This window comes from Uloborus diversus, chromosome 10, assembly GCF_026930045.1.
Source record: "Uloborus diversus isolate 005 chromosome 10, Udiv.v.3.1, whole genome shotgun sequence".
Lineage (NCBI taxonomy): Eukaryota > Metazoa > Arthropoda > Arachnida > Araneae > Uloboridae > Uloborus > Uloborus diversus.
The window spans coordinates 24,930,448-24,956,941 of NC_072740.1; the positions used below are offsets into that span (position 1 = coordinate 24,930,448).

Sequence of the window (26,494 nt, forward strand, 5' to 3'; positions counted from 1 at the left end):
AAAAAATTACTTCAGATTTAAACAGAATTATCTTTTTATTTCTATTGCTATAGCAAAAAGTTTTTTTCACAATGTTTGTGCACTTGTACGTGTTCACCTTTCACAGTTGTGAGAAGATGTAGATGATTTTCACCTTCATGCCAATCACTAACGCAGCCAGTATTTACCTTCTGGTTAGGTGAAAGTTTGGTAATGACAGTCTTTATATAGATACAAGCTATCATATCAGAATTGGTAATTTGTACTAAACGCATGTGTTCTGGAGGGTTGACCCTAAAATTCAACTCACAGCGGCGGCATCACCCGGAGTTTTTTTTTTTTTTTTCATAGACATTGTCAGTTTTCGATATTAGCGCCACCTACTCGTATTTAGCTAAAATTGTACCAATGTAAGAAAAAGCTTGATCAGATAAGGATTTTTAAAAAAAAATCATGCATAATTCTTAAATATTTTTTTTGTAAATGAATTTTCTTTGAAAGAAGTTAATAAACACCCTAAATATTTAACAAAACATCAAATGAATATTTCATCGAAAAAGTTACTTTGTGAAAATAAATCGGGTGCAATATTTTATAAAACAAGTTCCTCAAATGAAGTCATCTGCATCCGTTTAAGGTCGGATATTTATTTTGTGCTCAAATATTTTTATAATAAGAGTGCAGATGTTAAAGCTTGCGTTTATGAATGTATTTTGTTACATTTATTTCATAGTACTCTGTACCTGAAACCCAGAAGAAAATAAGCCACTCGACTAAAGATGGAGGAGGTCCTCGAATGTTCTGCCTCGACCTTTCGCTGCCTTCCGTCCTAGTGGAAGCAAGTACCAGCAGAAGAAGAAAACACCCGAAAGACGCACTGGAAAGAACAAAAAGTTTATTAAGTTAACAAGTAATTACCGTTATAGACTCGGATAAACTATCGCGGTCCAAGAGGTGTAGCAATTATTTCCTTAAGGAGTGCTTGCAACCTTTTTTTTTTTGCTAGAGAACACCCATTGATACTCATTGTCTATTGCAAAATTACGAACTTGAAACATTTTCTCTCAATAATAATTTTGCGGCTCTATTTAGCATGAGTTCGATACTCTATTTAGTGAAAATTGCAGTTGTAGATAGTTTGTACATCACATCCTTTATTATTTTTTTTTTAAACAAAATAAAGTATATTTTTTAATTATTAGATACAAAATTAGACCGCGAATATAATGAGTAATACTTACCCTTATATACAGACCGAGATGAATACCTTAAAACGGAGGGAGGTGAATAGGATCAGTTTTCAACTTTTTGCAGTTGTAGTTTTTTTTTTTTTTTTTTTTTTTTGTGAAAAAATTAAAAATAAAAATAAAAAAAGAAATGAGTTTTCCATTATTTTAGCCTTGGGTTCCAGACTTGAGATATTTTTCATTATTAATTCAGACAATGCTCACAAGTTACGAATGTTTTTTATTTACTGCGAACCTATTAATCTGGAAATTGGGGTGAATCGGTTCAACTACAAATATTTCCTACTTTTTTTCTATCCTCCTTTTTTTATAACTAATAGATCAGTCCTTTGTAGTAAAAAATTAGGAAAAGGTATTTTTTCTATGCATAAAATAAAGAAATATATTGCTCGGCTTAGTATATGAACATAATCGACCAGATGAAACAATAAAACTTGTAAATTCGTATACATTTTAAAAATAAACGAGCTACTAGGTATTTATAAAAATGAACACAAGACTTGCAAAAGGAATGAAATAAAGACTAATAATTGCAAAAAATATGTGACAAAAAATAAGGACTAAAAAATGTTGGGAAAAAAAACTTAAAACATAAATAGAATCACTCCAAAAATTGAGCTCCTAAAAAACAGGAATTAATTTTTGTGCGCTACTTGTCTAATTTAACAAATATATTCACACCTTTAATTTTATGAAATCAGAAACTGAAAAAGTAAAAAAATAAATGTATGCAAAAAAGTATTGAATAATCATCAAATCTAATAAATAAACATGTGCTGGTTTAGCATAAAAAAGAGAGAGATACAACAGACACTACTGATAACTGTACCTTCACTGATTAAAGTCTGAAGTTTTGGGGGGATTGCTAACCAGCTGTGTGCTTAACATAGACTACTAAACATACATTAAAGGAGTTTTGCCACTTTCAGGAGTTTAAGTTTTTTAGTACTTTAGTTAGATCACCTATGCAAGGTGGGTGCGTCAAGTAAAGCCATGCAGACTATTTTGGCAACCCCCCCCCCCCTTCCCTATTTTTCAATGTAAGATAGCAAAAATTCATTAAATCGTGGTTTTACCGACATCAGAAGGCATAACTGATGGTAAAGCGTTATCAACAAGCAGTTTGTTAACAGGCAAAAGTGAAGCAACAGTTGTTAAAAACAGTCTTTTCGAAATTGCTTGACTTACTTTACAGTAAATTTTGTTTCTTAATGGTTCACTGTAGTTTACTAATATGAAAGTTGTTAATTGTTCAAAAAGCCAAGTTTATGTAGTTGACGAATTCAAGAAGAAAAATGTCGCACTTGGTGAACAATGGATCAAATTTTTCATGAATGAAAAATTTCAAGGAACACGTAAAATAGGAGGGACGCAGGGCCGTAGACAGGGTGGGGTCCGTCGGGACTAATTCTCCCCGAAATTCTTGGATACATATTTTTTAGATTTTGAATTCCAATAATGCTGCCGTTTAATTAGTCAGTACAACCTTTCTTACCTAAGGCGCATCGGTAAGAGGCGAGGCGATGTGGAGAAAAAGTACAACCTTTCTTGCTTAAGTTTATTTTAAATATATTTTTATCGTATACATTTTATTCTGTCTATGCGATTTTATCCTCATTTGACAATTTTTATCTATTCAAATACTCTCTTACTAAGCCTGAAAATTTAAATTTTTAATCAAAAAAGTGGGGGATCAAAGCAGCTATTTCAATTTTTTTTTTAAAAATCAAAAACATCCGGCCCGAATAAAGATATCTGTATCTGATTTAAATTTTTTTAAAATTAAGTTCAAAATTTTTTTTCAAAGAAGTCCAATATTTTTACTTTGGTCCATCCCAGAATGTTAATGACTCTTAATACGAATAACATTTTTAAAAGATGGCAAGATTAGACATTTTTAAAACATCATATTTTAATAACTTCAATAAGAGACGTAACAGGAATACATGATTAAGCCTATCTGCCTATCATCTTTGATCCAATCATACTTTTGATTAAATGCTTGATTTTGGTAGGTTTTAATAAATTAATACACAACGCAAAGGATTTATATATTTTGGTGCAAAAAATTTTACCAACTAGTTAATTCATTTGTAGCCTTTAAGAATATTAATTTGCTTTTTAAGGTGGTGATTGTAGGTTACTTTTTAATTGTGACTATTTTCATTTATTCGCCATATTATAGACCGTATAAGTGTACTTAGTTCTCTTATTTTGTTGAGTCGGATAGTCATCAGATCAAGGGCGTGCACAGAAATTTTGGGGCCCATCACAAATTACTTTTCTGGGCCCCCCTCCATATTGTTTACCCCCAATATATCACCCCTAGTTTTAAAAATATAGGCCCCCTTCAGGCTCGGGCCCGGGCTAACAGGTGTCCCTCTCCCCTGTGCACGCCCTGCATCAGATAGCAATAGCGATAGAGATCTCATACAAAAATATTATTTCTCCCTGATGAATGCTTCTATTGTGATGAAAATTTATCATCAAATATTAATGAATTTATTAGTTTATTTAAAATAATTATTTAATAGTAATTTTTAATTGCATTTTAGTTAAATATTTGCAAAAACCCTAATAAACATAATTTTTAAGCGCTATTTTCCCCCTGGATTACATGTCTGGAACCACCTTTGCGTCCGACCATGTCCCTCCCCGAAAACATATCCTTGCCACGGCCTTGGGAAGGCGAATCGAAATTTTACAGCTACGGTAAATTTAATTTGAAACATTTAACTGGATTCAACTTTAAATCAATGAGTGATGAAAAATGTTTCTACTGACTCTTAAACTTATACAGGAGAATACATTTACCTGTGATAGATGAATTTCATGAAAGGTGATCTAACTAGTTTTCCCAATTTTGATCTCGGGCAGAATAAATAATAAAGCGATATCGCAGGTATACAGGCTATCAGGCCACAGCAGATAACTATCTTCGTGAATCCGTTTCTCCTCCGCCATACAGGAAATCCTTCGTACCAGATGGAGGTCAGCAACTGTTGACAATTAGGATGAGCGACAAACTGCAATGAAAAACGAAAATGTATAAGAAAAATCTAATGTCATCAAATATGATTCCAGTTGTCAATTTAAATATGTTCTCTTGAAATGAAATGGAACGTGGATGAGATTTATTCATTCATTTATTTATTTATTTTTTGTAAGAGGCTTGCTAAGAGTTTCCTCGTATAGAATTACAAGATAAAATTAACAGTTGCATTTACTATGAAAATAATGAAAATCCAACTTTTTTGGACCAGTTTTCTATGAAATCAAAGCTACGAATAGTACGACAGAATACATAAGGTCTAATACTATATATAACTAAATAAATTGCTTTATGTTTTTTAAGACTCATTCTATCTATCCAAGAAAAATCTTATGTCTAATAATTTTTTTTCTAAGATAAAATTATTTTACATTCTTCTTTTCTATTGTGCTTTAAGAAATACAACATTTATTAAACTCCTTTAAAATACACTTAAAACCTATTTCGTTGCTCTAATATCTTGTCTTTCGACATCAGTTGGTTTTCCGATGGACAAAACTTTTCAATGTTTTGGGAATGTATTTCTTTTCTTTTTTCATTTAAAAATCGTTCCGGATTATTTATGGCATATGCAATGCAAGTTGGCGCACACGCCCTGGATTTTTTTTTTCGGTTATGACTTACCAAATCCAGATACATTTCTTACTCTTTATTGACACTTTTGTTTTTTGTATTTTTAAAATACACTTTTGAAAGCTAAAGTCTCTATTAAATGAAGAAAAAACGAGCTGATGTGTGCATCACATGACTTCCTTTTACGCCAATTTAATCATAATAGTGCCTTGGAGTAAGTAAAGAAACACTTTAAATATTTTCACCCCAAGTTTGTTGCGAACCGAAGCAAAAAAACGTTTTATGCAAATTAATTTTCCCAATATTAGCTATTTTAATGTGACTCAATGGTTAACCCTCTAAATATGGCCAAAATGAAACCAGATTCAAAGAAAAACCGCCAAGTTGGCGACAAAACCTTGGCGATGAAAAGCTTGGCGACATATCTCCGAGTGTCTGCCAAATTATAACACTACTTGAGTTTGCATTCAAATTAACAAAGATTTTCCCCCAAAAAAGGTGTAAAAGACCCCCTTTGGAATATCCGAATGCAACCAAAATGGAAGGCGCACAACTAGGCCCCACTAGGAGTCTACGTAACAAATTTCAACTTTCTAGGACATACCGTTTTTGAGTAATGCGAGATACATACCATATACATCGTAATTCATGAGAAAACTTGTTGTTATTAACTCGGGGATAGTCACAATGGATATTTCGGGTATCTATACGTTCGTAGGCATATATCCACCTGTGTTCGGGTTGAAAAAAAAAAAAAAACTCAATATTCATTCGGAGGCGAGCGAAATGGAAATTAAGGTCGATTTTTGGGGGAAAATATTTTCGCGAATACAATACTTCCTTTACTATGTAAAAGGAAGTAAAAAAATCTGATGTTTTTATTACATTACTTCATCCGTGATAGATATTCATATGAGGCAGTGAGAATCAAAGGGATGTAAGTGGTCACGTTCAAGTTTTGAGTAAAATGCGTTTAAAGTTGTGGGTCTAGGTAGTCTTTCATTAAAACGTTTTTCTAAATCATTCTGTATAGCAGCTACCAGGACTTCCAGTATTAGCTCTTGTCCCAAGACAAAGGCGATGGGTTCTACCATTGAAATGGGTCACCAACCATTTGTGCTGGTTATCTCCAAATTTTTAATTTTGGCACCTACATCTCTTTGTTTCTGCCTCATGTCTTTCTAAAAACTCAAGAAAAACGAGCTAATGTGTGCATCACATGACTTCCTTTTACGCCAATTTTATGATAATAGTGCTATGGAGTAAGCAAAGAAACACTTTAAATATTTTTACCCCAAGTTTGTTGCGAACTGAAGCAAAAAAAAAACGTCTTATACAGATTAATTTTCCCAATATTGGACATTTTTAATGTGATTCAATTGTTAACTCTCTAAATATCGCCAATAGTGGCCAAAATAAAACCAGATTAAAAAAAAAAATAATAATAAACCTTCAAATTTGGCTAAAAAACTTGGCGATGTATCGCCAAGTGTTTGCATAAATTATAACACCACTTGAGTTTGCATTGAAATTAACATTGGTTTCCCTCCAAAAAGGTGTAAAAGACCCCCTCGGGAACATCCGAATGCAACCAAAAAGGGAGGTGTACAACTAGACCCCACTAGGAGTCTACGTACCGAATTTCAACTTTCTAGGACATACCTATATTATAGGGGATATACCTCGCATATTTGTTGAGCTATGCGACATACATACGCACATACGAACATACATACAAACGTACATACGAACGTCACGAGAAAACTCTTTGTAATTAACTCGGGGGAATGTCAAAATGGATATTTCGAGTGTCTATACGTTCTTAAGCACTTATCCGCGCATGGCCGGGTTGAAAAAAAAACAAAAAAAAACTCAAGATTAATTCGGGTGTGAGCAAAATGGAAATTAAGGCCGAATTTCGGGTGAAAATTTTTTCGCGAATACAATACTTCCTTTTTTGTAAAAGGAAGTAAAAAAATGCTTGTATTCATATACGCGCACTCAAAATTCGAAGTTATATTTCTTAAATTCGTATTTTTTGACACTTACAAAATTCATTAAATATGGAGTTTGGCACTTTCAAATTCAAATATTTTTTATTTTTTCTTAGTCCAGGTATTCAAAATCTAACGAAAGTATCGTTGAGTATAGAGTTTGAAGTTTTAAATTTCAAAATCTGAAGGAAAACGCTGTATTGTTTTGTAAGGAATGATGTCTGCAATAACTGCAGTAAAAATAAATACTGCAAAAAAAGCACCGGGTTTGTACAATTTGTCAATAATAAGGTCGTCATTTTTAAAATAAAATTGAAAATAAATAAATAAATAAATACAAAGACACTGACCATAAGTTTTTCCGAAAAAATGTATAATGAAAAGCAAATTTTGGAATAGTTTTGAAAAATTTCAGAGAAGGTTTGAACCATAAAAACCTACCCCTGAAATACAGTCATGCACACACATATAAGGCAAAATTCATACAAAAACAAAATTGGGGGAAAAAAAACAATCGAAAAAACACAAACTCCTTCAAAACATTAGAAAAAAGAAAATCCTTTAAAATAAAAGACATTAAACAAGAAACAAATTTAAAAGCTACGGCATGAAAAGAAATTAAATGAATCTGGGATAGCCCTCAACAGAGGCTCACTGTCACATTAAATTCAAACAAACAGTGAATAAAAATCTATGTAGCATGTAGCAGTGTTGTATAAGGATGAAGAGATAAAAAAACATCCTCTTTTTCTGAGTAAAGCTATTTGTTCTTTAATATATAGAGCAATTTTTGAGCTGAATAGCAATGGCTAAATATGGTTTCATTCAAACTGAATATTTTCCCCATTTTTCTGCAAATTTTTGAAACCCACATTTTTCTGCAGTGCTATCCATACATCAAACATGTAGCAGTGTTGTATAAGGACTCCGAGTACAATATAGGTAAAGAGATAAAAATCATCCTTCTTTTCTGAGCAAAGCTGTCTGTTCTTTAATATACAGAGCAATTTTTGAGTTGAATAGCTATGGCTAAATATGATTTCATTCAAACTTTATATTTCCTCATTTTTACTTCCTTTTACAAAAAAGGGAGTATTGTATTCGCGAAAAAATTTTCACTCAAAAATCGACCATAATTTCCATTTTGCTCACCCCCAAATGAATGTCGAGTTTTTTTTTCTACCCGACCACACGTACATATGTACCTAAGAACGTATAGACGCCCGAAATATCCATTTTGACGTTTCCCGAGTTAATAACAACGAGTTTTCTGGTGACGTCTGTATGTACGTATGTATGTCCGTATGTGTGTATGTATGTCGTATAACTCAAGAACGGTATGTCCTAGAAAGTTGAAATTTGGTACGTAGACTCCTAGTGGGGTCTAGTTGTGCACCTCCCTTTTTGGTTGCATTCGAGTGTTTCTAAAGGTGTCTTTTGCAACTTTTTAGGGGGAATTCATTGTTAATTTCGATGCAAACTCAAGTGGTGTTATAATTTGGAGGACACTTGGAGATTTATCGCCAGTCTTTTGGTCGCCAACTTTTGTCGCCAACTGGGCAACAAATTTGGCAATTTTTTTTGAGCAATCACAATTGCTTATCGCTTTCATTTGACTGTTTTTGACGTTCCTTTGATTTTTCCCACCGCCACCCTCTGCACCATCACCGTGGACAGGCGGGCTCCTCACGATGCTGCTCCTATAGCGAAAGCCGTCTCCAGGTTGCATCCATGTCCTACACACACGCGCATTCATACACAACTACACACACACACGCGCACATACACACGCGCACATACACACATACACCTATACACACATACACCTACACACACAAACACATACACACACAAACACATACACACACAAACACACACGCATACATACACACACAAACACATACACACAAACACACACGCATACATACACACACAAACACACACGCATACATACACACACATACACACAACTACCCACACATTCATGCCTGCACACAGACACAAACACATATGCCGACATACACACGCATACACACAACTACCCACACATTTCTGCCTGCACACAGGCACAAACACACATACCCCGTACACACAACCCCCCCCCCCCCCCACACACAAACACACATGCCTACATACACACACTCGTGATTGCGAAAAACATAATTTGAATTCAAGATGTCAAAATTCAAATTAATTTTTTTAATTTGGTTTCAATGTGGCCATTGTTGGCGACATTTAGAGAGTTAACTCTTGAATCACATTAAAATTGCAATAATGGAGAAATAACATTAAATTGGTGCAAAAGGAAGTCATGTGATGCACACACCAGCTTGTTTTTTGCAAATTTATGAAATATTTTACCCACATTTTTCTGCAGTGTTATCCATACGTAAAATATAAGTAGGGTTTTTACGTACGGAAGTGAAATATCATTTTAAACTGTTTGTCATTGAAAACTGTTTTGCACTCGCAAGTGCAAAACAGTTTTCCTTTGAAACTTCAGTTCAGTCTTTTACAAACAAAACTGTTAGTATTTTGAAAAGCACAAGCGTCAAATCGCGTCATGCGCGAATAATTTCAGTCAACAAAAATGCGTTAAAAGTAATCAGATTTCCTGTAATTATTATACATGCAACGTTCTCAAATTTTAAAGATATAATTCAACTTTCATATTTTTGTGCAGAAATACATTATTAAAACTGCTTCTGTGTTTGCAATTTTCCTGGGGTTTTCAAAATTTTTTTAATTTAATTTTCTTAAAAAAGATATTTTTCAAACACTGAGATGACTAAAAGGTTTTTCTTTTCGATTGTTTGGTGTTTATATTATTGTTACTACTTTATCGATGGTTGGTTAACATGAAAAGTGACGACAATATGTTACGACTTGTTTTCTTGGTATTTAAAGATTGAAATTTTTCGGTTGAAATGGTCAGTTCAATAGTCATCTCTTAGTATAAAAAATCCTTAATAATCAATCAAGCTCGAAATTTGGAGAAATCGATAGCAATTTCAATTATTACGAACAAGCATTTAATGCTTTCAAAATTTCCATGTTGCACAAAATATCAGCTTAATTTTTAAGTTGGTCAGTAAGTATTGCCTTCAAACATTTCGTCATATTTGAGAGGTGAACTGCTGCAAATTTTTGATAGATTGGTGTGCTTTCGATGTAAAACACCATCATCCTCTAATCGACTTGGCACCGACTAAATTCAGAATTATTTATTCAACTAGAAATTTATTGAATCAGAATCATTTAAAACGTGCCTAAGAGTTATTTAAAGAACTTAGTACATATTTTTTAAGGGAATAATATCGTGCATGCATCAATTATTGAGTAGGACAGAAAAATTAATTTTACAATAAATATTTAATGGCTATAAAATTGCATATTTTCAAGTTCAGTCTTACAAACAAAGTAAAAACTAAAGCTGTAAGTTTCAAAAATTGCCAATATTAGATGAGTTATTTTTTTTTCAATATTTTACAGAATATTTAAGTGGATACATTCTTTTGATGACTTTGAATATGTTCATTGCGCTAAGAAAAAACTTACACTGAGTTAGTAGAATCTTCTACTAATAGTAAAAAATATTTTAAGCCGCAAATGTATTCTAGAAGCAATGACTGAATGTTTTTTTTTTTGAAGCATTAAGTAAGTAATTTCTTTAAAGAATGAAAATCAATGACTTTTCAACATATTTAAGTAAGAAAGTAGCTTCATATTTTTTAACTCAGTGAATGTAGGGTGTTAATACTAAAATGAAATCCTAAGTGAGCTTTCAGAAACTAAAAGACCTCAAAAATATATTTCAAGCTGTTTTCCAAAGAATGAATGAGTGGTTTATACTGACATGAAATGGTTTTCTTACCGACGAACTGCAAACAAAAGCTGCAAGTTTTAAAAATTGCCAGTATTAGATTAGATATTTTATATTCAATATTTTTTAGAAAATTAAAGTGGATGCATTTTTTAGATTACTTTGAACATGTTTGTACAATAAGAAAAACCTTACACAGAATTAGTAAAATCTTCAAAATATCAATATATATATACATATATACATTATATATATATATATATATATATATATATATATATATATATATATATATATATATATATATATATATATATATATATATATATATATATATATATTAACCTGTAAATCTATTCTAGAAACAGAACTGAAGAACTAAAGGTTTTTTTTATTTTTTCGCCTTAGATACACTAAGTAAATACTTTCTTTGAAATAATGAAAATTGATGATCTTAAAAGTATTTCAGAAAAAAAGTAGCTTTATATTTTTTAACCCAGTGAATGTATGTTGTTGATACTAACATGAAATCTTAAGTGGGTGGTTGCTTTTTTTAATTAAAAGATCTTTAAAATATATTTCAAGCTGAAAATGTTTTCCAAAGAATCAGTGTATAGTTTATACCAAAATGAAATGTTAAGAGACTAACTGCTTCAACGAAATGAAAGCTTCTAAGTCAGAATTAAGGCCAGTCTCTAATTTAATGTACTTAGTGGCTCTGCCTAATGGAATGGACATAGATTCTAATTTGCGATTTTCCTTCACTGCCACTGAAATGCATTGAGTAAGTCCAAGCGTGAAGCTCTGAGACGTTTTCCCTTCCAAGACATCCACAAACCAGATGGTGCTTGCAAAGTTCAACAAATCTGCTACTTATATAAATCAAGATGCATGTTACCATATCACTCTTACAGCAGAGCTTTTAGTTTTCCGGTCAGTAAATAAATATATTTTCTTAAAACGTCGAGTGTTTCTTTTGTGATACCTATGTGTGGTAAAAGAGCAAATAATGAGGAGAAGTTCAAAAACAGTTTAATCTCCAACCTAGCAATTTTCAGTACAAGGGGTTTTCTGATGTTTTGCTTTGGGGAGGGGGGGGGGAGGGTTCGTGAAATTGTGACAGTTTGTGACAAAGAGGGAGAGAGAAGGAAACAAAAAGTGCGACATTACACACTTTTTAAAAACAATAGGGTAGACCGGCGCACGTTTACGCGGATTTTTTTTAATGAATTTTTTAATTTTTATGTTTAAACTTAGGAAATTTTAGACATGTCGATTTTATTAAGCAGTTAATTGAGTCAAAATTGGTATATTCAGTTGTTGCTCAGTTTATGTTTTTAACCGTTAAAAAAATAATTTTTGAGTCGAAGTCTTTTGCGTAAACTTGCTCCGAACACGGGGCACGCATATTTATTTTGACACCTAACGTGGCTCTTTTATTGTTTCAAACATAACGTCTTACCATCGTTATAATAAAGCACATTTATTACAGACTGAATAGTTTCTAAAGGAAAAGCTGAATGGGCATGAAGACAGCACTACATGATTGTAACCTATAAGATACGAATCTGTAACTCAATTAAAAAATAAATGGTGATTTTCAAAACTAAATATCCGGAAAATACTAAAACAGTTTAAGACAGTTCGGAGCAAAAAAAGCGTCAGGGCAAGTTTGTAAGTAAGACACCGTAAGAACGTGCGTAAAGTTACTCCGACGTCAACACGTAAACTTGCCCCGTCGCCAAGTTTGGATTTATTTTTAACGTTAAAAAAAATTAATAACATTTCAGTTCATACAAGTACAATTCTCAAAAAAGGATGAAATTCTGCTAATTTTTATGTATTTGTTCTTTCTTAGCTAAGTATTATTTATTCAAAATAAGCTTCAAAACGTTCAACACAAAACTTACTCAACTTAGTACAAAACAGATTATTATTTCTGCATGCTAGACCGAAGCTCGACTGACGCTCAAAAACGTATGCGAACATGTGCTAGAGAGCAGCATCAATTTGTTATGACTGTTGTCTCTCCATTTATAATTTGTTTTGAAAAAAGGGCACTGCGTAAACGTGCCCCGGTCTACCGTATGTTTATATAATATATCGTGGCATGTGAGAGGCAATTGAAAAGCAGGGGGTGAGGTGAAGTATAAAAAATTGTGAAAAGAGGCGGAGAGGGGATTTGTAGAACAAAAAGTGTGATATCATTTAAGGACTGCCTCAAGCAAGAAACTGATATTTTAACACGCATCACGAATGAGCCCCAAATCAAATTTTTGCTAACTCGTTTTAGAATAGTAAGATTTTAAGAAATTTCTTCTAAAATATTCTTGATTATTTAGTTATTCAACTTGAAAAGTTGAACTACTTCCGTTTGATAGACTAGTAAGGATTGAATTATAATATTTCCTGTACAACGTTTACTGCTCTTTTAACGAGTTGAGAATATTTTACCAAAAAAAAAAAAAAAAAAACTTCACAAGCTGTTGTTTGTAACTTATATTGCGAAAGTTTCAGTTGTATTAACTACTTTTGCCGTATACGAGATGACATTCAAAATGAGTTAAATAAAAAAAATAATAAAAAAGTGAACTGAAAGTAGATTTTTCATTACAAATACAAGTACGAATATATAGTGACGACCGGCAACAGGTTCCGGGCCCAGCTAGGCTGGTCCTAGTCAATTTATACAGATAAATTGAACCCCCAATGGAGATCAATGAAGAACAGCCAATTAAAAAAATTACCACATTGCAAGTAACAGCTGCTTCTGGTAAACTATTCCAAACGCTTATAGCCCTGTTGAAGTAGTAATTTTTACTTAGCTTTGGATTTGAAATGGTTTAAATAATGACCCCTGGTTTTGCCATCTATGCAGAAATTCAGCCCATAAACGTCCTTCATTATAAGAAACTTAAATAACTGGACCATATTCCATCTTACTCTTCTTTGCCTAAGACCATACACATTAATCATTCTAAGCCTGGAATCATAATCTTAATTCAAAAATTCATTTAATAGCCTTGCAGTCCTAATAACCACATGAAACAGTTCTTGGTATACATTTCTATCGTCAATATAATGAACAGAAAACGTAATCAGAGTAACTTTTCTGAAGAATATCCACAAAGGTCGAAAACTGTCCTCTGAAATCGGATGAACGTATTATTTTCGAATCAGAAGATACCAAATCTTTAACAGTGTTGCTGGTTAAAACATGTATTTAGATATTTTAGTTCGTTACTCAGTTTTACTTTCGTATACTTTCCTTAACCCCGTTTAACTTCCTTTTAACTCCCGCAAAGCAATCATTTTTGGCTTGTTCGCCAGGCGCTTCGTTACTATCACTTAAAAAATATATGACTATGCGAAAACTGGAAAACAATTTTAAAATGGTGAATTTCCGTAAAAGATAAGAAAAAGCAGAATAATTATGGCTTGAACGAAAGAGAAGCAAAAAAGAGTATAACTTACTTGTTTTTGTTAATTTCAAACATTTTAAATTTATAAATATGAGTAAGAAAGAAGCAAAAAGAAGTATTAACTTACTTGTTTTTGTTCTTTTCGGAACATTTTTAAATTGATAAATTTGAACACAAGATAAACAAGAAGGAAAATAAACTTACTTTGCTTTACTTCATTTTGAGTATTTGAAATTGGATGTTTGAGTACAAGAGACAAACACAAAAGGAGAATGCACTTACTTGTTTTTGTTCATATTTTAAAGCCATTTTTAGTCTTGACAAAGTAAGCTTGTCTTCTTCACCATTGCGATCTTCTTCGTCGTATTCAGATTCTGATTTCCGGTTGAGAACAGCTATGACTTCTTCCGTGCTTCGACAAAGATCCAATAAGTCGCAAGAGTATTTTTTACACTGATTGCTGAGAACTAAATAAATTTCTTTGAATTCATTTTCTCTGTGGGCGAGGTGCTCGAGTTCCCACGAAAGCTGAAAGAGTTAAACAGATTGAAAAAAAAAATGTACAGTAAGAAGACACTGAGTATCTACAGTGGATTGGGGGTCCATTTATTTCTGGAAGATTACTACTACTGTGGGTGGTAAAACTTATAAGGACATGGGGAAATCGCCGAATCTTTCCTGATGTTGTCCGAAACATTATGCAAATATTATGGCTTAAAACCACGGGTAAATCAAGTATAAAAATTGTAGGTTTAATAGTATATGAGAAATTCATGTTCATTAAATGCGTTTTGGATTTAGAAAGCCATGTGACAAAGACAAAGTTATAAGGAAAACAATATTTGGGTGTTCTGAAAAGCAAAATTTGTATGATTTATTCTCTGCGCACTGCACTACTTGACTATATACATGGTTAGTAAGATAATCGTTTTATTCCTGCAGTTATTCCACTAGGTACTAATTTTTAGGAATTTGAAAAAGGAGAAGGGGATGCTTCCAAAATTTCAGGAATTATTTCATGTCAAATTGCAACGAAGCTGAATATATCAAGAACGGTCATTTAAATATTTTCTAAAAAAAATCAAAGCTAAAATGGACGACAAAGACATACAGGTAGGTAATCTTCAGTTTATTGAAGTCATTTCTGCGAAGTGTACAGTTATACTGTTATGAGTGAAAGCAAAGTACGTAAATGGGTAAGGAAATTCAAAGATGGCCGTGACAACGTCCATGATGAGGAGCGCTCCGGTAGCCCTTCTTTGATTACAGACGATTTCATAGCTTCAGTGGAAGCGAAATCTTCTCAAATCTGACGATGAATTTCTGCAGTAGACAGGTTCCTTGTTGACAAAAAACATATCACTGAGCGAAACTCACATGCGGCGGGCGAATTGATAGCCTTAAACATTATGAGAGCATAGAACAGAACCGTACAAGTTAGCTACAGAAGTGCAAATGAGCACATTTGTTCCCGAGGCATGCCGGTACACGACGCACGTGTTCGTTGCGGTATGCACGCGAATTACTGGTGTCTAAAACAAAACGGACCTTATTTAAAAAACACGCCTCGTTCATATATCTAGATACATGGTGCTTCAGTTAACTGTTTCAGAACTCCTAAAAGAGGTAGGGGGCATCGGGAGGACTCGAAATCATATAGCAATGTGGGGTCGGAAATGCTTTCCCAACCCGAGAAATTTGTGATATGCCAGGACTATTCCAGACTGTTCGGAGTTTCATGAGTGGAAGATGTGAGGTGTGTATTGTAGCTGGTGGAAAAAACTTGGAACACTTACTTTGATGCATGTACCTTTTGCTTTTTTTACTTGTAATATTAACGAGGTTTTTCACTTACGGTATTTTTTCTTCATGGTGCTTCTGTGAGTGTACATCACTGCTTCAGGAACGCATTTCCGACCCCGCATTGCTATATGATTTCAAGTCGTCACAATGCATCCTACCTCTGTTAGAAGTTTTGAAAAAGTTAACTGAAACACCCCTGTATATATATAATATTATGCCTTCACAACCAGAACATTTGGTGCTATTATATGTGAAGCTGTGAAGTTACAGTGAAATAGCTATAAATTTCGTAACGATTTAAAGGGCATTTTTGATTATATTGTGAATCCTTTAAGAGCGTAGTGGCGAATAACGAAGTTATATTTCACATCTGTACCTAGGGGCGCCCCGATGGGAGGTCAGGGGAGGTCACTGTGACCTTCCAAAAATTCCATTATTCGGCAAATTTTGTTTGACAATTCGGCAAAATTATAATAATTCGGCATCATTTGGAGTTCTATTCGGTAACATTATCATCATTCGGCGAAATTCGGTGTTCCATTTGTCAAAAGTATCACCATTCGGCAAAATGTTCAGTTCCATTCGGTAAATTAAGAATTTCCGCCCTCCCAAAAATTTACGTTCGGTGTGACACCCTGCCTGTAGGTGGGAGGTAAAGGGCACTATGTTCATTTTTTCTAAATCGAGATTTAAGCACTATCTTACTCAACTTTTTATACTCTATTCACTGGTATAAAGCACTAAGATTTTGATAAAAACATTTTCATTTTAAAAGCTCATAAGTGACAATGCAGTAATAAAAATCATTAAAAAAAAAACGAAAACTCATCTTCTGGCTAATTTTGTTTTTGTGATTTATTTTCCTTTACCTCCCAGGTACAGAACTAAAATATATACCTTTTGCAATAAGTTACTAACATAATACTGATCATAAAGTTAAATTGCAATAGCAACACTATCTGTTGCTATTTTCAAAATTTTCACGTTGCTACAATGTTTGTAACATATTTAGCATGCAAGATAACATGCAAGAACAAGGTCCTCAACAGTAAGAAAAGCAAAAAACCCACTTTTTTTCTTTCATAACTATTAAATATAAATGAGAACAACAAACGGGACTGTTTTCCTCTAAAGTAATGTCACGGCATTTTAATTACTGTACTTGAACATTTGAAATTTTTTTTTGAATTTGTCTTTGCTAAACCACTTTGGTGAGAATTTTAAAGGAGATGCTTTATTGTTTTCATAGTATTCAGCAGAAAATACGCGTGTACAACGTAAATGAAGACTTTAAAGGAAAAAACTGTTAAAGCAAGAAAAAAATTCAAAAAAATATTTTGTTGAATCGTTTCTCAGTTATTAAGCTCATAATTGAACAGCAAATGGGAAAAATTTGTTTTTAAACACAATATCTCGAATTTAAAAACAAAATATTTGAACCATATTTCTGAACAAACATTTCAATAAGTAGAATTTTGTAAGAGCTCTAAATGATATAATGTTTGGTCTAAATGGGCATTATTTTGGATTGTTTTGTGCAAAATGTGCATGTATCACTAAGAATCAGTTTAAAGAGTCCTTAGAGAAAGTCCTTAAAGAGTTTAAAGAGAGAGAGAGAGAGAGGAAGAAAGTCACATTGATAAATAACCAAAGATGTAAAATCCATTGTTAAATAGTTCTTCCATGTTATTTAACGTAAATCTCTCAGATAAAACAAAACGTTTAAGATAGATATTAATGAAATTAACAAAAATATTTATTACATCTGAAACATAAGTTTAATGTTAAATTTCTATTAATATCTTTTTGAAACATTACTCATCTTGGAAATTAAAAAAAAGAGATCTAGCCATTTTTATGCAACATTAATTTGTCACTGTTTCCATTAAACACGAATCATTTCTTTATGCCGAAAAACATTTTCACGGGTGTTGAATGAATATTTTTGTGCTGTAAGAAAAGCTTGTCTCACAATATTTTACATGAATGAGATTTATTAAGCAGTGCTGATATTTCATAGAAAAACTACTTGGCAAATAGTAATTAATGCTTTTCTCTGTGTTGCTTAGAAAACAATGCAAATTATCTCATCTCTTTGATAATACGTTCCAGTAATTTTTTTCTTGTTTAAAGAATGCATCATTTTCCATTTACAATTTTGTAGTTCAGCACTAAATTGAACTGCTCGTTTTACAGAAAAAAAAGTTTAGTTTCTAATTGATTTGATTGTTTTACCAAACAGTTTCTTAGGTGAAAAAAAAAGAAACCGAAAATATGAAACCGAGATATACGGTAAAATAATACTAATGCTAAGACATTTTCTTGTTTTCACTTTCAGTGTATCAGCGTATTCTGATTACTTCGAAACTCGCCACGGGTAGAAAAAAAAACGCAGAAAAAGAATGTAATTTTATTTTATTTTTTGATTTATATGTCATAACTTATACCTTACTTTATTAATTTACTTGTTTTTTAGAATTGTAATGCATAATTAATACTGACTTATAATATTTACTTTATGTTATAAGTTATGCGATAGAAGGGAACATTTTAAGGCATAAAATAACTTTAAATTCTGCTCAAGATTTTCTTGGGAAACTCAAACAGGCAGCACTAAATGCATAAGCTCTTGCTCTACCGTTACATGAAAAATACTAAGTTGCAAATTAAAGGAGAAATTCTCTTATTTTCGACATATTTCTTGTAATGAAAAAAATAATTTATCATAACTTCTAATTGCCGCGGCACATTTAGTACTGTTTTGTGGATGAAGAGTTAGTAAAGAAAGTAAATGGTAATTAGAGCGCAAGTAAATGATTACAGATACTTTACGACCAGTGGCGCTTTTACTGGCAGAATAATGACGGTAGTTACCCCTCCCTGAAATAGAAATATTTTCTTTTCAAATTTTTTTAAAGCAAGAAGTTGTTATTAGTTTACACATTTATATTCCTGGGTTGGTTATGGTTGACTCAACCGTTCATTCCTTCAGTGGGTCGATAAAATGAGTACCAAGCGTACTTGGGAAGCAAACACTTGGGGTTCCGCGTTAGGCTGACCACCTAACCGGAACATCAGCCTTGCACCCCAGAGCCCCTGGTTAGGAAAACTGAGTTGGACACAGTAGACCTTGGCCCTCGCGGGCTGTAGTGCCACAGGGTTTGGGTTCTTACGCATTTATAAAAGATTCTAAAACACATGAAGGAAGACTGAATGTATCTTTAAAATGTCACTAAGAGCAAATATAAGTTAACAATTAATTGATCAATTCAATATACACTCAAAAATTGAACATCTGAAATTAAGGAAACCTCCATGCCTAATAGAGTTTGAGAAAAATCCGATTCGAAACAAACTGTTTTTATGTTTCCAAGATTTTGGTTAGTACTTTCTCATGTTTCATTCTCTGATTTTAACAACGTTTCGTTCAAATTTGAACATATAAAAAGAACGTTAACATTGGAAACTACGGGGTAGTTAAACTCCCATTTGAGTTTTCGTCTAAGAAGTGTATTTACTTCGAACAAACTTCAGCGGAAAAATCTTCTGACGTAGGAAAAGTTCAAGAAAAAAAAAATGATTTTGTTGAAAATTATCATTTGTAATAAAATTTTTTAGATTAAATTTATATTTAAATTTCGGGTTCTTTATCCTCCTGATCCACTTCACAGTTATTGATCAAACGAAATTATTTTTAGTCCTTAAACTGCCAGAACTTATCACACACCCCTATCAGAACCACCCTTGTTTATAGCATAAAAATAACTATTTAAAAGTAATAAATTTGTATTATGAAAACAAAAAGCACTAAATCAACCTAGCCTTGAAGAGCAAATACATCATTTTTCATTAAAAACCATTCATTTGAATTTAGGCAACTATCGAATTGAATGAGAAAACAAATACGCTTTGATGACAAGATATTCTTCGAGAAGAACAAAGATGTGGAAACTCTTTGTCTCATGTCTTAATGAAAATTTAAAATGACTTCTATGCCAATGAAAACGATAAAGATATTATGAAGGTATAGTAATGATCTCAATCTGCATTATTTCATTTTGTTAGACATTTTTATTACAGATTTCCGACAGCTATGTGTTTTTGAAAGCTAACACAGAAAGATTTTAAAATCTTTAAATATTATTTCGCTAGAGTAAATAAATTGTTTTAGTTGAGAAGTTAGGAAGTCGCCGCAGAGCAAGCAAATAATGATCATGTTGTATAGGTACAACTTGCCATCTTGGAAAATAAATTCAATGCTGTTAAAAAAAAGTTTTGACAGTTGGGAAGCAGCCTGAAATGAAACATCTTAGCATGCAAATTATAAATTCAGTAAAGCATTCGAAAGGATGGGGGGACTGTGAAAACAAAACAAAAACCTCTTTGCTTACAAATGCCATTGAACGAAATTATTCAGACAAATAGAAGAATGACATTTATTATAATAGTGTAATTTAGGGACAAATTGACACCTGGGGAGATTTCGACACTTTCAAGAAAATCCCTTAAACAAAAAAGTCTGCACTCTAGTTCCGCGCATGGAACCACTGTATTGGAGTGATCATTGGGCAGTGGTCACGCATCGTTGTTAATCGAAACTCCTTAAATTTCAGAAATTGAGCAAAGAAAATATACGTTAAAAGTCCATTAAGTAAGTTCTTGGAGTTTACAAAGCCTAAGTTATAAGATTGGCATTGACAACAACCAGGGGCGGCAAATAGGGGGGGTTGAGAGAGGGGGGGGGGGTTGCACCCCGAAAATTTTCATTAAGAATAAGAAAAAAAAATGGGTAAATTCAATTTAGATAATTAAGAAAATCATTTGCCTGCAGTTTCAGAACAGTAAAAACTGATGGAGAATAATTTTTTGCCTTAACTAAAGAAGTAATCTCTTCATATGGGTTAAACATTTCAAAATTGTGTACTCTATGTTATGATGGTGCATATTGTATGAGATGCTCGTACAGTGTTGAGACTGCGCAATTTTTACACGCAAACTCCATGTCATTTTACATAAATTTTTATGCTCATATTATAGCTTAATGTTTAGCTGGTAAGTGTTCATTGATGATTTGTATTAGAAACACATTTTAGCAACTCGATGTATTATATGCTTTCATGGAAACTTTTTTTAAAGAAGGTATGCTATTTTTGAAAAACATCCCACATCAAAAAAATATTTTCATATCCACAAATATATCTTGAGGCTCTTTACTTGACAATCTCTGAGTGACACAAGATGGTATTCAAGAGTTGAATCTATAAAAGCCCGCTGGAAGAATTACTGGAAAGCGACCGTTTCATTAACAGAAAATCTGAAGTCATTTTATATTTATGACTTTGTTTGAATTTTTGTTTACTTTATTTATACTGCGGAGCGTTTTTTGAACAATGCTACATACTATCATAAAAATTTCAACCAGCTAATCTTAATTTTTAAATTGACAATTGAAACTTTTAGTAATTTTCGTACTAATGCATACTTGAACCAAGTGTGGAACTTTGTGACAGAACTTTCCTCAGCAGTTTTTACTGTATGCCGATGTAGAAGAGGTGACAAAACCTACATGAAGTTTTAGCAAAAAAATATTAAATCAATATTTTGAATAAAATGATCAATTCAGTTTCTCAAGAAATTGAGACAGGATTTGATGAGATGTATTTATCATTGATCTTAAGTTCAATATTATGTAGCTCGGTTATAGAAAACGAAAAAGAAAATATTACACTTTAAGTAATAGTATGAGGTAAGAGGAATTGTTTTGTGAATTGCGACTATACTTTTTAATGACGCAAAATAAATACTAGCCCAATTTAAAAAGCTTTCTTGGTTATTTTTAAAGAGAGAAATCTGAAGGAAATGTGTTTTTTGATCTAACGTTTTTGTTTCCATTGCTTTTTGACTGTTCATTTCAGTCATGTCAGTCATTTGAAAGATGACTTTTGTGATTAAATTGAAAAACCAATGTAAATAAAGCACAAATTAACACGAAAATACATCATATAGCTATTTCAAGGCTACAATGGAGCCTCTTCATCAGTGCAAAAAACTCAACACACAACCAGAAAGTTGTGGGAGAACTAAACGTCCACCAATTTTGACTTTTGTGTGTCAGGAGGTTAGAGAATTACCTTCGAAGCGCAATGAGGCAAGCATGGCCTTCATCTTTAGCTGTACTGACAATAAAGCAAAACACTGGATATTGATTAAATATAGTTACAAAATTTTTTGTTCTTCCTGACTCCAAAAATAGCAGGTTAAAACTTTACTAAAAAATAAAAACTAGTACCGAGATGTTTTGCGAGATAACTTATTACAAAATAAATATAAAGCTTCGGCCGTAAAAATTTTAATTTTCTTAACAAACCTAATTATTCTTAACATTAAAACCATTTTATTATCACTTCTTGTTAACCAATATGTATTTTATACCGTACTGAGGAAATTCATGTTCAAGAAACTCGACCCCCTAAACAAAATGCTAAATTGCCGCCCCTGACAACAACCATAGGCGTAGCGTGACCAAACTTTTTTTTTGGGGGGGGGGGGACCAGGGCCGTTGCCAAGAAGGGTTTCGCTCTACCCCCCCCCCTTTTTTTCAGAAATGGTGTCACCAATTTCATTTTAGTGATGAAAAAAAAAGCAGAAAGGAATCCTTCGCGATCTTAAGAACATTGAACAGATATGATAAATGAACAAATATAAAAAAGGTGTCTAAAAGGGGTTCTTTTCTGCGAAATTTTGAAAGGAAATGCAAACTTTGAATATTATTTAGGAACATCCAAGTTTCTGCATTATGATTTACCTAACAGAGGGACGCTGAAACGAACGTTTTGAACATTTTTTAACGAATTAGAAAGTATTCAGTGTATAGTGAAAACCTATGACAAGCATCAGTCAAATAAAAAATGATTAGGTAAATAAACATATGTTCATCGGAGCTACTGGCAATTTTAAATTTCTATCTTTTTTTTCTTTTGCTTTTGTCAACATGAAAAACGCGGTTAAGTAGAGAAAAATGTATGTGCCGACAAAATACGTTTTAATTGAGACAAAGTTGAAGCAGAGTAAGGCGCGATTTAAAATATTTTATCACTAGTCACACCACTAGTTCTGGGTGTTTAAAAATAAACGGCGAAATTACACAAAAATTTTACAGTGATATTTAGAACACATGAATTTAAAACAAAAGAAAAAACGAAAAAATACTAAAATGAGTCAAAATAATTCATCTATGTAAGTTCAAAACGTTGAAAGTTTTTTTTGGCGGGGGCCACAAATGCTTGTGTTTCAAACAAATAAAATTATAAGGCTGGAAATTGAAAATCTCATTATTGAAAAACCAAAGCACTCAAATAATTTTGGAAAAAAAAAATAGTGGAGAGTTTTTTTAGAACATTTTTATCAAATATTTAATAAAATAAAAACGATAGTGACATTGCCAAAGAAAAAAGGAGAAGGAGAGAGATCCCGAACTGTATCCCTTTGTTTTACGCGATCAAACTTAGCCTACAGAAGAGCGATTTTGAAAATTTGATTTAGAAAAAGTTTAATTACCCCACCTCTTCTTTCATCGCCATCAAATATGGCGTGCAATTACTTATGGACTTCGATTTCAAAAAACTGCGCCACAGCCCAAACCCTTGAAAAAGTCTGCCACATCATTAAAGATCGTCTAAAATTCGGTTTTTAGTACTTGAGGAAAATTCTGAAGATCCCCGAATTTTTCTTACCTCTAATTTCACGAAAGACTCTAAAATTTCACATTTAGGGCTTAAATTCTGAGAATATTTCCGGGGAGAGTCCCCGAACATCCTGATAACATTATTAAACATCCAATATATTATTTCTCTAGCCTGTTTTTCTGTCGCTACACGAGATTTAATTTATTCCTTTATCAAATTGCATGATTTACCCCATCATTTTGAAGCTTATCATATCTGCTAATGACGAAAAAAAAAATCCACAGTCTAAAAATTGCTCTTTTATTTTTGTAAAAAAACCGTTTTTTTTCTTTTTTTGTTTTTTTTTTTAAATTTTTTTAACACTCATAGCTTCAATGAATAGCAACCGAGAGCGAAGGCACATTGGCTCGGTTGGATAAAGCAGTGTGCTAATGAGAGAAAGGGTGTTCAAATCTCAGCCAAAAAATATCGTTTTAATGGGGTTTTTTCTTTAGCAGAATTTTCCATTAATAAGCAAAATTATACTCATAGCAGAATTCTAAGCTGTATATCTGTTGTTGTTAAAATCAGGAAACAAAACATTGATTTTAAGAGGGTGAATAGCAGTTTAACTTTGTACAAACGTAAATTTCAATTTATTTTGCTGCTTTACAACGCATTGCTTCAGTCTATAGCGTCTCGAGGTTGCATTGGAATTAGAAAATTCTCCTTTTGAGCGCTAATGCTTCGCGCGGGTCAACTAGTCATCTAAAATTGCGTTTCTGGACTGGTTGGTGAATTGGTTGCTGAAGACGGGTCCCGAACCTCTCCTACCAGTAACATCCCCAAAGATCGTCTAAAACTGGGTTTTAACAATAAACTTCGAAAATTTTATGAATGAGCGTCCGTCCCTCTCCCTCCTCCCTTGCCAATATAATTTAAAATAGTCTTAAATTTCGTTTACGGCCTTAAATTTTGAATAATTACTTCGGTAAAATTTTGGAAAACTCACCCAAACATCATTAAAAGAATTTCGAAAAATTTTTGGTCCTCACAACAATATCAAAGATGGCCGACAATTGCATTGTTTAAATTGTTCATTTTCGAAAAATTTCCGGAAGGATCCCCCAGGATTTCTTCTCTCCTTAACATTTCCGAATATAGTCTAAAACTGAGTTTTTAAAACAACAATTTGAAAAATTTTCGTGGAAGAACCTCAAAACCCCAACCTATTTAACGTAAATAGAGAAAAAAATGTAAAATTGTGTTTTTCAAGTTTCAATTTCGAAAAATGGCAGGGGAATACGCCCCCAATCCGCTTTTTCTAGTACAGCAAAGATTGTTTAGAATGCATTTTTAAGACCATATAAATTAGAAAAAACTGACACTCATTTTGATTTTTGTGTTCTTTTTAGTTCTGGGACAAAAGGTTAAGTGTCCATCAAGTTGGGGGGGGGGGGGGACGTGCCCCCTTGACATTACCTTCTGTTTTCGGCTGTTCTCAGGTGACTGCTTAATAAAATCAGACATTCAACAGCATCAAGGACGGCAAATAGGGGGGGGGGGCGAGAGGGGGCGATCGCATTACCAAATTTTCCGAGCAGAATGATAAAAAATGGGTGATTTCAATTTATATGTAAATCTCAAATCAATGCTCGTTGAAAAAAAAATTCGCTGGTTCTTATTAATAGTTGATGAAACTCGACACATTTCCCGACAACAACAAGTGTTTTCCGTTATTTGGATGATGACTTAGAAATTCATGAATAATTTGCCAGGCCTTTTGAGGAAAAAAAAAACAACTGATGGTAATTCATCAATCATGGTTAAATTTAACTAAACAAGTAGTTTCCTCACATATGTTAAATGCTTCATACTTGTGTATTCAGTGCAACGTTGGTATACCCAATATGAGAGACTCGTGCAAGTGGTGTGAATGCATAATTTTCACAAGAAAATTCCTTAGTATTTTACATTAATTGTTACGCCCACATTTTAAGTGTATGTTTATTTAAAAAATGTTCATCGCAGGGCAGTAACCAGACTTTTGTTTCGGAGGGGGTTTTACCAAACACATTTTTTGAAACATTTATATGGTCTATCAAATTTGGTTTCATGTGTATTCTATTGATTTTTGTTACATTAGATTAGATAAATGGAGGAAGGGGATGTTCTTACAAAACGCCATATTGTTACAAAATAAATGAATTTCTCAATAACTACCATAAACACACAATGAGTTTGTACAATTTTTCAGTCATACTAATTTCATTTTACAAATAAAATTGAAATAATAATAATAACAGCAATATTATTTTTGTCACCAAAATATAAATAAATAAATAAAATTACTTTTAAATAAAAAAAACCGCTTTCAAAAAATACCCAGGAACTGAAAAGCAAAAAATAACTGATTACACTTACATTCTATTTCCTACCCATACCCAAACATAGAAATGAAATTTATTTTGTAATTCCAGTACAAAAATCAACTAAACTAAACACCGAATTATAAAATAAACACTGATTTAAATTACTATACGATGAATTATTTTAAATAACTAACTAATTATATACGATCTCTTAATTTTTAATAACCTTTTGAAGTCGGAGCCTCCTATAAACAACTACATTACGTAACGGACAACCCACCGAATCCTGAATTAAACACTAATTTAACTATACGCGAAATTAGTCTTTAAAATTAAACCTACTCAGTTACGTTAGGTAGTAGTTTATAAGAGGCCCCGACTTAAAAAGGTTATTAAAAATTAAGAGATCGTATATAATTAGTTAGGTATTTAAAATAATTCATCGTATAGTAATTTAAATCAGTGTTTATTTTATAATTCGGTGTTTAGTTTAGTTGATTTTTGTACTGGAATTGTAAAATAAATTTCATTTCTATGTTTGGATAGGAAATAGAATGTAAGTGTA

The 26,494-nt window shown here is 32.6% G+C and overlaps 1 protein-coding gene across 1 annotated transcript in view; it reads right to left on the reverse strand.

Moving 5' to 3' along the window:
- The window catches only part of LOC129231691 (transient-receptor-potential-like protein), an 88,498-nt gene that overhangs the window by 51,112 nt on the left and 10,892 nt on the right, over window positions 1-26,494 (reverse strand). The window contains exons 2-4 of the mRNA XM_054866055.1: window positions 14,373-14,618; window positions 4,041-4,252; window positions 723-856 (exon numbers count right to left, since the gene is read on the reverse strand). Coding sequence (XP_054722030.1) covers window positions 723-856; window positions 4,041-4,252; window positions 14,373-14,618 — 592 coding nt within the window. The remainder of the gene's footprint in view (window positions 1-722; window positions 857-4,040; window positions 4,253-14,372; window positions 14,619-26,494) is intronic.